The 12,130-nt window shown below is 33.1% G+C and overlaps 1 protein-coding gene across 3 annotated transcripts; it reads right to left on the bottom strand.

Moving 5' to 3' along the window:
• Positions 1 to 8,977, bottom strand: LOC129904347 (protein ALTERED PHOSPHATE STARVATION RESPONSE 1). 3 transcript variants are annotated; one of them, XM_055979913.1, is made up of 7 exons: positions 8,762 to 8,977; positions 5,622 to 6,764; positions 5,115 to 5,186; positions 3,106 to 3,317; positions 2,091 to 2,314; positions 455 to 1,128; positions 1 to 379 (listed from the first exon to the last, which is right to left on the bottom strand). In XM_055979913.1, the coding sequence occupies exons 2-6, from the start codon at positions 6,709 to 6,711 to the stop codon at positions 459 to 461; spliced, it is 2,268 nt and encodes a 755-aa protein (XP_055835888.1). In that variant the 5' UTR covers positions 6,712 to 6,764; positions 8,762 to 8,977; the 3' UTR covers positions 1 to 379; positions 455 to 458. The 3 variants fall into 3 exon arrangements, with proteins under 3 accessions (XP_055835888.1, XP_055835886.1, XP_055835887.1); XM_055979911.1 differs by having other exon boundaries at positions 1 to 1,128; XM_055979912.1 differs by lacking the exon at positions 8,762 to 8,977 and adding an exon at positions 8,133 to 8,231 and having other exon boundaries at positions 1 to 1,128.
• Between the last annotated feature and the right edge of the window lie 3,153 nt (positions 8,978 to 12,130).

The following is a 12,130-nucleotide window of genomic DNA, read 5'->3' as shown; positions in this document are numbered from 1 at the left end:
TTAAAATGCAAAATATTTAATGAAATTGTAACTGAGTTCATCAAAGTAATGTACATGTTTAATAGTACATTTTTTCTTGCTATCATATAAACAGCTCTCTTTATGACTAAACCTACACTCCTTTCCTTTTTCCCATATTGCCCATTTTTCACCTCCCAATATTTGCATGTACAGCCATTATATAGAGCTTCTTTATTTTCAAGATTCAACAAAAATATATATGTAAAGCTCCAAGAAATTTATCCTCTATTTTTTACCTATCTTGTACAAATGACAGAATAAATAATCCTTTCTTTGCTATTATATCCACTGTTATTTCTTCAGTATCTTTGCTGCTATTTCACATTATGCCAGTTACTCTTTTTTTCAGGCTCGGACTCTGCAAAATGTTGTCGCACCTGTGTTGAAATACTTCAAAAAATGCACTACTTTTGAAGAGTCCGAGCAACATTACCTTCTTATGATTGAGAATTCATGCGCAGCGCATGACCATGTTTGGCTTCTTGGATGGCCTTTTGGAGTTGAGTAAACATTATGACAGAAGACTCTGAGAAGTTGTTTAACTGGCTTAGAAAAAAGGCCAAGCTTGTACGAAAACGATCGAAGCTGGTTATCCCCTCCTCAGGAGAATCATCTCTCAGTGGGGTCTTAAGATCTGGTTCACCACCGGTTCCATGACGATGATTTCCGCCTTTCCCTTGGTGCTTCTCTTGCCGCGGTAGGAAGTGAGAGATTTCAGCAGCTAACCCCTTTATAGCGTCCGAAACTTCTTTAGTAGGCAAGGAATCGAACATCTCCAACCAGACAGAACAGGTGGTATAAATAGGCGGGCCATGGTATCTGAGTGGCACAGGTTGCTGCTTTCTTTTTCTCCTGGATGATTTCTCGCGGAGGAAGACGGATTTGTGAAGCCACTTATTTATAGCTTCCACGTATGCCTTCTGAGAGACAATCCACTTTGTAAAACTTGATGATAGAGAACTCAATTCATGTTCAAGATGGATCGCAATCTGCCGACGTGAATCTGATTGAATAAGGATCTTCATATTTCCGGGCGAATGAGCTATCGATATGATATGGAGCTGAAGCTTGTGACAGTCGAACATAACTTCCCACATCTTCCTCAATCTGAGATAGGAACAGGTTAGACATACAGACAAAATAAGAAAAAACTTCCAACCATTAACATTCTAAAACGTCATCTTTCAAACATGTGTACATCTGCGTGTGATATTCCATTTAAACACTCGAACTAAGCCATGTTCCAATTGAACATCTCAACTCCTAAAAAAGTATTCCAATTAGATGCTTTCAGTTCAAAATTTAAGATATTTTTTGTGTCTGCTCTCATTCGTCCAGTAGGTAGTTAATATGGTATCTCCTTTAATTATACACATTTGCCTCAATAAGCTGTAGACCCCAAGCATTTTCTATTTGAGGTTGATGTGTAAAATTGAAGGAGATGACATATTTTATATGCTTAACTTAACTACCTAATAGACAAATGAAAACACACGCAAAAGTTTTTTCGAAATTCGAACCGAAAGTGACTAATTAGAACATTTTATTTGGAGTTGAGGTATTCAGTGAGATTATTGAGATTATGACTTAGTTCGAATGTCTAAATGGAATATCCTAGCATGTTTAAGGAGCTGACTATATATTAAGCAAAAATATTAAGTTAGAGAGAAGTTGATGGAGATTCCACACATCTCTGAAGCATGAAACTATCAAAGTGCATGTTTGCATCTTTTTAGAATTTGCAATGATAAAAATGCATGCAACTAATGGAAAACCAGGGCAGATTGCAGTGTCTACTTCAGACGGCCAACCCTTCTCTTCACCCCTTTATATCCTGCACGGTTTAACTATTTATATCCCCAAAAATGAAACAAGTAAAACTAAAAGGTCTGGTTATTTCAACTTAGTCATGATGGGTCAGAGTAGTCTGTAGCAAGCAAAGACCAACTTTTTACTGCATTGAGTACCTTGAGTGGAATGCATTTAAGTGAATATTTCTACACATTTATTTCGCACTCAATGCAAACAATATTCAGATGCTGAAATAATGAGCAACAATAATGACGTACCCCTCAATCAACTCCTCCAATTGAGGCTGAAGTTCATTGTCTCTTATTTCTTCAATTTTCCTGGAGATGGAATCAATTCTATGAATTGCAACTCCGATTCTCGAATGAAGATCCTTCACGACAGCACGCGTCTTGTCAATCCTCTGGGGAGTTTCTACATTAGATTCTAGTTGTCGGAGAAGTTTGCGCTTAGCATCATAATCACTTCGGATCATCTCACTAGCCTGAATTCCAAAAGGTGTTTACATTTAGTTGTACATCAAAATTCAAAAGTATGAGAGAACGACTATTTTTTTAATAATAAGTAGCTCAAACACCATCAATATGAGAAAAGAACCAGCAGATGCAATGTAATAAACTGAAGCTCTGTTAATAAATTAAACTGTTCTTAAAAAGTTAATATAAAATTCAACCACAATCACTTTGGAAAATGATAATCTACACAACTGAAAGATTCCATTTTAAGATTGGATGTTATGCATTGAATTCCAAGTCTGGGATCTCAGTATGTCTTAATTGATTAATATCAAATTTACAACACTATATATCTCCGATAATAATACAAGAAAGGAAGTTTGTGCTTCCAAGAGGACTATAATGAAAGCATGTATGAAACTTCAACAGAAGGCCATGCCTTGGGTTTTGAAAAAAGATATATGACCGTCAGTACAAAGTCTATGTCAATATCTTCACAGACGAAAGGAATGTAAATGCAGAAAGAACTTGTTTCTTTTGACCAGTTACATCAAGAGATCAATCAAGAATTTTGAAAGAATAGTTGTAGTATCTTCTTACTCTGAGAACCCGAGGCCTAAAGCCTAAATACTTTTTTCAAACAAAAGATAGAAGCTAACATCGAAGAGGTAAATTCTTCATCCATAGGAATGTCATAGAACAGCAAGCCTTATGGGTTGTGTACGTATAACTAATTAGTTCACATATATGTATCCTATTCATATAGCTAGACAAATAAACATATCAATACATTATTAGACATATATAAGAAACATCTTACCTTGACTTCGTCATATAACTTCTTCTCCCATGCAAACAGCCGATCTAATGTAGAAGCATGACTTCCTGAGACCATACAAAAGTTATCAAAGAGATTGTTCGTAACATCGTCAATATCATCTGCTGAGTTTACACCATGGCGATTTGGTGATGAAACATGGGATGATGTGGTACGATGCCACGTCAGATACTTCACAGAATTTTGAGGAGGCTCTGAACAGAAAAATTAAGATGGCTGGATGAGTTTCATGTAGAAAAAAATAAAATGAGAAGACGGACAGTTAAAACTATAAGAAAACATGATGCATGGTAAATAAGCACATCATAGAAGTAATAAACCATGCATAAGAGTATCCAAAGCGAGTAAATCAAGATCAGATTAAAAGTTTCAAAACCTCAACGGGACATACAATGGTCAGCAAGCAAGAACGATGATTACTGCAGATCTGTGAATTTGGATATATGCATGGTCTCAAATTTATTAATGGATACTAAGTGCACATTTAATATTGAATTTGTATCTTAAATTGTACTGGAACATGGCATACTACCAAATAACTAAATTTAGAGGTTGAAGCCAGCATCCTTTTTTTGGTTGTCTCTTTCCAAGTATATTTCTAGACGGAAAATAATGTATTTTTTTTTAATTTTGCAGAATAGTCCAATTGTGTCGCTTTTGAAGAGTCTTATAGCGGTTGACTTCAGTTGATTCTCTCTATGACCAAAGGAATTTAACAGGCTCCCTTCTCCAAGCCTGAACCATGTGTTGAGGAAGTCGAGCCCTAAGTCTCGATGTATATAACCAAATTTGACCGCATGGCGAGTAACATAAGAGAGTCGAAGATGATAGTGGAAGGACCATAGTTAAGTATTAAAAAGATAAAAAGAAGGTACTACTATTCTATGTTAAATATCACTCCGCCTTTGAGATCTTGCTCGCATTGTTGATAACATACCCGAATAAAGGAGGGTAATTGACAGTCTTAAAACTAGTCATTTTATTATAAATATACATTGTGACATGCTCATCTAGGCACACATACATCAGCGTCCTAGTGTGATGAAAAATGGCAAATTGTTTCATCAGATGGCTGACGGGTTGTGAGGGAAATCTAGGCTCGATGTACCAGTATAGATGAAAGTGTAACACGGAGAAAAAACATAAGATGATTGAAAGGCATGTTTTATAGAACGGTTTTAAGGCCAGTAATGTCATATGGTCGCAAATGTTAGGCCTCTAACATCCAGCACATTCACAAAACGAGTGTTACAGAAAAGCAAATGCTAGGATTGATGTGTGGTCATACAAAATTAAGCAAGATTAGAAGAGAAGGTTGCTTAAAATTGGTTTAGTAAAAGAGGGATATGCACTAAACAGCAGCTTCATTGGTATTTAGGAAACTCTAGTGAATGTGGACAGCAAGAATTCCAATCAAATGAACACTGGCAAAAAATGTTAATAAAGTGCCCAAGATAAAACGACAATAGGAAGGATATCAGACCACCTACTTGGGCCAGGACCAAGCCTGTGATAGCACAGTAATCCTCCTCCAACTTATTAATATGAGAATGATGTTATTGGAAATTAATGGTTTTAGGTGATAGCAACTTTGTCCTAGTTTAGAACGTTCATCTCATTTCCTCCTTTACTAATATTTCCCACAAAATAAAACTAAGGAAGCAAAGTAGAGTAGTATATGGAAAAAAATGAAGATTTAAAAAAATTACTTCAGTGTTTATTTGTAGATCATCTGAAAACGAAGTTGAATCTAAATACTAATCTGCACTTCTCAAGGTAAAGGAACATTCCCATATCGTGCTTGCTTCCCCTTTCTCCGTATTATAAACTACAAACATCTGGACCCAAGAGTGATGTGGGGAGAAAAAAACTCAAGAATGTCCAATAAAATATTTACTCTGAGCCACACAGGAATCAAAAAGCACTACCAGCTATTACACATGTAGAATCTGAAAATTTTACCATAGATATATCTATATTAAGAGGCCTACCTTCAGGAATCTGGCTTGGATCGTCCCCGCAAGAGAAACAAGACTTCATTAATATCCTGGTCATTGACCCGCCTGCCACAGATAAATCTGTCAGCGATCAATTAAAAAGCTATGCAGAAAAGACTAATACGCAAAAGAGTTAAGAGAGCAACAGTTCACATCCCAATACTCACTTCACTCTCTTGACTACCCACGTATATATTAACTTGATTATATAGACAGACTGTTAATATTCTGACTTTAACCTCAAGGTGACTGCCATTTCTTCCCATATGTCCCAACCAGTTCAAAGACCACATAAAAATCAGAAAAGCATGCAGCATGTTAAGTAAGATAGATAGAACTTCTAGCTGACTTGCCAATGTCATGCAGGAATCCATGTAACCTGAGAAGAAAAAAAACCTAGAAGCTAAAATAATTTAAGGAATATGTGTAAACAATGAAACTATTAAGATGCATTTATGTGCATTTTCTATCTGATATGAGAGAGAAAGAGAGATAACCTACTTTCTTTCCCTGGAAAAATTGGACGGAAATGGAATTTGTTCGCCTCTAGCATGCGTGGAACTTCTCGTCCTGATTCAGATGCTTTTATGAAGAGATATTCAATATCTTTTATGCTAAAAAAGAAGTCCTTGGGTGCAGCCTTATTCTCAACATCATTTTCTTTTACTGGTGTCTTCATGTCATTATCATCAGCAGGTCCTGAAGGTGCAGCTCTTAATGGGAACAAATCAGGTGACTTGCTTTTCTCCCCATTCAGAGACTTGGCTTCTGACACTACACTCCTCGCAGAGGTTATGTCAGGTGAGACACTATTGCTAGCATGATCAGTTGTTCTGTTGACGTTTTGAAAACTTCGAACCAGTGTTTCTGCGGAAGGCTCGTCAAATTCATCATCGGAGACCTGTGACCCATCCCTTCCAGGTGAAGAATAATGTTCTTCTTCATCTTCTGATGCAGAAATTCTATCCTCATCTCCATGATGTCTATTGTCATTTCCATTCTCAGCCCTTCCATCTTGTGAAGTCAAATGATTATCAATATCATGGCCAAGACCAAAATAGTCCCAAGGTGAAGTTTCAGAAGGGAAAGGAGGAATTTCAAAAGGTGATGCTTCAGGCCTCTCTGTGGAACGAGGCGTGGAGTTCTGAGGTGTACCTGAAGTAACTGAAACAGTAACCGGAACAGAAGGTTTTTCTTCAACTTTCCTAGAAGATGTACCTCTAAATTTCATGTGATTAGCATGGTATCGACTTGAGGATGGAGGTGAAGGAGACGGTAGGATATTCTCAGTTGCATCTACATGACGTGAGATGGATCGGGAAGAGAATGAAAAATGGGAAAGAGACTTTTCAGTTAATCCAAGTAGCTCAGGAGTTGCACTAGTTGAAGTGTAGATTGAAGATTCAATTGGAGCCTCAGGTTCAGCAAATCTCCTTAAAATAGTTCCTGTAATTTTTAGAGACTCAATATAAGCAATATGAGTCGCTGCTAGATTACACCGTCCATCAAGAGCTTGCCTTACAAACTTCTTCCGTTCACGACAAAGCTGCAAGGCTTTATCTTCCTCTAGTTTAGAGTTTGATGCCCCCATCAAATCATTCCAGGGTTGAAACTTGTTTCACTTTCCAGAAAATTACTTCAAGCCTGATTCATAAACAAGGAAAATTATTAATTTGGAAAGAGACAATGCATGATTAAATTACACGAGGCCAAAAATAACCAGGAAACTAATTCCAGCATTTGGCAAGGGTCGGAAAGAAGTCATAAGGACGTTCAGAAACCAGATCAGTTACAAGAAACCCAACTCTCAAGAAAAAACACAACAAGTAAATGCATTAACTATTGACTAAGTATCTAATGTGGTTCATCCAAATGGTACACCTGATGACCAGAATGCATGGGAATTTTGAGTTCAACGGTTTGGATTTGATGCATGGAATTGTCAATTTGGATAAGGAAAAATAGTTTTAATTGCATGGTTTATAAACAAGATGTTTTCATGATTTTTATTTTGAAGTTTTAAATTTCAATTCTATGTATAGTTTCCATTTTCAGAATAAATGCAAAAAACATCTCACGTTTTTTCTCCCCCATTTAGAGCAACTGCTTTTAGCACACATATCGAGCAAAAGAACTGATACCATAACCATAGATACCACATGCTGCAAGTATCAAAGCACATTTAAGCATCCAAAAGGGAATATGTTTGCCTGAATCAGCAACAAAGGATGTACAGCCTTGAAATTTTAGGACCAAGAAGGCTAGAGGCGTAGACTGCAGACACAAGCTAAACTCAATTGTTCCAAAGATCGTCTCAGAGAAAAAAGTCAAAGTGGGGTAATATCTTCAGTCGAGAAAAATCATGATTTCACCAGGAAGAGCCACAAGACTAAATCTTAAATGCTAACGTAGCAATTCATTCTCCAAACCATGTCTGAAAGCTCTAGGAAAATACCGTTTTCACACTTCATAACTGAGCACATTATGCATTTCTCAATTAAAAACGTCTGATACTATAAGAGATACTACGAAAACTATAAGAGATGATCAAAACGAAAATTTCAGATCATGCCGAAGTATGAAAAAAGTTAAACATGGCTTATCAAGACATTCAACGGAAAATATACAACCACTTCTTCCAAACAGTTGACATTACTCATTAGCCAACAAAAGGAAATTCAAACTACCACTGGCAGCAGCTTAATCCTGCTAAATCAGGCTTGACAAACATGCCAATGCAGATGATTAAAAATTTGAATTCATCGATCTGATGAATTTAAGTTAGATGATTAAACATCTCAAATCATAGCCAAAGGGTCGAATAATAAATAAATATAGTGCCCTTACTGCCCCTCGAACCGCAGATTCATCATCGCAACAACCAAATCTAATTGAATTCAACACTAAATATCCAAACATAACCTAACTAAAACAACCAAAAACTTAACATTACCACTTTCACAAAAAAAAAAAAAAAATTGCCTAATAAAATCAGGGCAGTTAAAGCATTACCAAAAACAGATCATTAATCTCCAAAAGCAAGAACAGATTGCTAAAAATCCAATCTTTAAAATTCACAGATTTATGAAACTTCACAATTGCATTACAGAATCCATTTCAACCCCAACCAAGTACCACCAAGAACCTAACAATAAATCACAACAAAGAAACATAACTCGATAAGCAAATTGAGGAAGTGAATAGTAATTGATAACAACCAAAATTAGATCAGTAATCTCCAAATTAAGAAAACTTGACAAGTAAAGATCAGTAGTTTCACAACAATTGAATACAATTCAATCCAACCCCAAATCAAATACATCTCCCCCCACCCCCCCAAAAAAAACCACTAAGCTATAGGAAGAACTAAAAAAGCTCAAAACTTGACAAGAAACTGAATGCTATAAAGGACACCCAAAAAGGAAAATTAAACAAAAATCAAGCAAAAGAACAAATTCAATCACCAAAAGGCCAAAAGGGTTTGTGATTCTTGCAGTTGGGACAGTACCACAGAAACCCATGACAACAACTACAAAAAGCTCAAAACTTTATAAGAAATTGGATGTTATAAACAACACCCAAAAAAAGAAAATTGACAAAAAGGGATAAAAGGGGTTGTGGTCTTGAAGTTAAGACAGTACCTGAAAGAGCAAACAAGTCAAAAACTCAAAATTGGTGAAATCTTGATGATGGTGGTTGATCCAGTTTACAGAATAAGAAGGAATGGTATGGAAACTGTAAAGGAAAGAGTAGAAAGCAAAAAAAGATGAAATCTTTAGAGATTAGTGAAGTGAATAAGCAGTGTCAGAACAAGGAGAGAGAGAGAGAAGGGGATAGAAAAATAGGAGAATACATCCATGCAGAATAAAGAAAAGGGTTCAAGAAAACAGACAAAGGGGACTTACTGTGTGAAATTTGTGTGCTTAGCTGTGATCTCCAACTTTTTTTCAACAAAAGTTCCTATTTCAACTATTTTTTAAAACTCAAAAAAGAATACTTTCTTCTGTCTTTTCTTTTACTTTCTAATCTAAAGTCTTTTTTTCTACTAATATTTTAAGCATATTGGACATTTAGAGTTTCATTCCCTTTTTTAGTTTTACTACTATTTTTTTTATTATTTTTCATCTGATATCGATATCTATGTTGAAATTTAATTAAATCTGAATTCATTTTAAAAATTTTATATTAGAAGTAATGCATTTCCTAATAAAAGCTACTAGATTTCTAATTAAGGATAAAGGAGTATTAATTACCTCTCCACCATAATCCTTATTGATAATTTTTCTTTTTACTACTATTAACGAAGAGCAAATTTATTCTATTTCGCATAGTTCATAAGCAAATTTAATCCTTTTTCCTATATACTTTTGGTCCTCTTACTAAACAAGTTCCCTAGCAAGCAATGAATTGTTATATTATGAGTTGTTTGATAAAGTGTATAAAAATAATAGTGAATATGATATATTAATAAATCATGAATAAGTTATGCTGATATTATTTTTTATTCAATAATTAGTTTGATGTATTAAAAATAATATGCATTACATAATTTTTTTAAAAAAATATTTGTATATAAAAATAGATTCAACATATTTTTAAAGCTTTGTGCGCTAATTATGTTATTAATCATGCTAATGTATGCATTTATAATTTTTGTATTGTTAATATCATGATTTGTTATGCATTAGTTATATATAAGATAATACAAAATAGGTGTATGACTAATACTTGCATTAGCATGCATATATAATTAATGTTGAAAAAAGTATACCGAAGAAGAAATGAGTAATATCAAAATTAGTATATACTTTATTTTCTTTGATATACATATCAGCGAACGATCCATTATAATGATATTTAGAATTTATTTGATTACTATAGGCAAATATTAATCAGAAAATGGTTGATTTACCCAAATAATCTTCTTTTTAGGTTATCATTTTGATTGTTCCTATTTTAAAAGTTGTGTAAATATTTTCACTTGGGCAAATAAATAACAAATTGTGATCTAAAAAATTCAAAGAGTTATACAAGAAAAATAAAAAGAATATTATTTACTTAATAATTATCCAAAAAATGGAAAACCAGCAAAACTTTATTGAAAATTTGTATAAATAATACTAATGAAAAAAATGGCAGAATTGGATAAAAAATGTAAGGCAAATGTGAAAAAAAAAAAAAACAATTAGGGCAAAGTTAATACATGAATAACTTAGTTATTCGTGTATTAATTTTATACCATGTTTGGTTTTCATGTTTTAAATTTATACAATGTTTAGTTGATGTGTTTTCAAATGTTATATAAAAATTATTTTTGTATTGATTTCATATGGTGTTTGGTTGTATTTTTGTAATTCTACATAACTATTACTCACATCACTTATGAGAAAATTTATGTATAATTTTATGCAGGGTAGAAAGTGGAATAAGTTATGAGGGTATTAGTTATACATAGATTAAAATAGTAAATTACACATTTATCCCTATCAATTTACTATTAAATCTTTCACCTCAATATTTTAATAGTGAAAAATCATTTACCAAGACCTTCAAAATAGATACAAGCTTACTGATATCATTGAAGATGCATAAATCTTATTAGCAAAGATTAGGAAGATGAAACACCATTCTTGGTCTCCACAGAAATCTAGAAATTATTATTGCCAGTTAATTGAGTTTTCCATTATGAAATAACTAGGAAACAATAGCTAGAGTCCTACCCGGAATGGCTATTGTTCCAAGTTTTGTCGCTGGCAATGAAGAAGGATCAAGACCTATTGGAGTACGGGCAACACCAACAACGCAAACATTTGTTCACATTAAAGTACAAATAATGAGCAATTATCATAAAGCACATATTGGAATATATTTTTTCACGACACTGCAAATCAAAATCTAGAAAAATCTACACCCAAAGAAATTATTAAACCCTGCATTACTAATACTTACATAACTAAATCCTGTATTATTAATATTTGCATAACTAAATCTTGCATTACTAATACCTGCATAACTAATATATGTATTACTAATATCTGCATAACTCTAACGAGCAACCAAACGGCCCTTATTGTTTATAAATTTTATAAAAGATATGTTTTTAATAAAATATAATTAGTAAAAAATTTATTGTGAACAATAAATACATATAATTTTACACAAAAGTAATTTTATAAAAAGCATATGATTCTAATGATTGTTATTTATCTTATAAAAAAAATCAAATATATCATAAATAAGGATTTTTAGGATTGAATCCAATTAAATTATTACAAGTAATTTCATTCAAAATTAATATTGAATTTGAATATTGTGTAAACTTGCAACGTAGCTAATGTAACCCCAATTTATTTCAAATTACTATAAAATTAATTCTAGCTGTTATAACATTAAATCAATGGTGGAAAAAAATAACTTGACTTTTCCTCTTTTGTTTTTAGTACTATTTTCACATTTATTTCATTTTTCTATTTGTTGTTATTATTAGTAGTAATGCGTTACTTGTACGCAATGAAGAATAAATGATGTGTAAATTTTATTTGGCTAAATAGAAAAGATTCTAAAAATAGTGATGCTAATAGAACAATTTTCGGAAGTTGGGGGTTATAAAAAATCATTTTAGAGGGAAAACTAAAGAAAATTGTGTAAAAGAAAAAAAATTCCCCCTCTCAACAAACTAGAAAAAATAATCTCATATGCCTATTTACGATTTAAATAGAATAAAATAATCTAGATATTGGATATTTTAGAAAAATATTTCATACAAAATATTAGCAATGGAGTTGTAAATCGATTCATAGCTTTTCGGGCACAATCAATCTCTATGAAATGATATATTATCTAGAATTTTAGTTATATTATTGTTTACGAATAAGAACCCTTTTGAATTGGCTTAAAATAAGCCTAAAAAAATAATTTGACCTGTTTGATTTAATTTATTTAAAATAACTTATAAGTTGAAAACAATTTTAGATAAGCTAAGCCAAACATGCTCTAACTTCAAAGTTCGT

Source organism: Solanum dulcamara, chromosome 9, assembly GCF_947179165.1.
Source record: "Solanum dulcamara chromosome 9, daSolDulc1.2, whole genome shotgun sequence".
Classification (NCBI taxonomy): Eukaryota; Viridiplantae; Streptophyta; class Magnoliopsida; order Solanales; family Solanaceae; genus Solanum; species Solanum dulcamara.
This window is presented reverse-complemented; position numbering and strand designations above follow the sequence as displayed.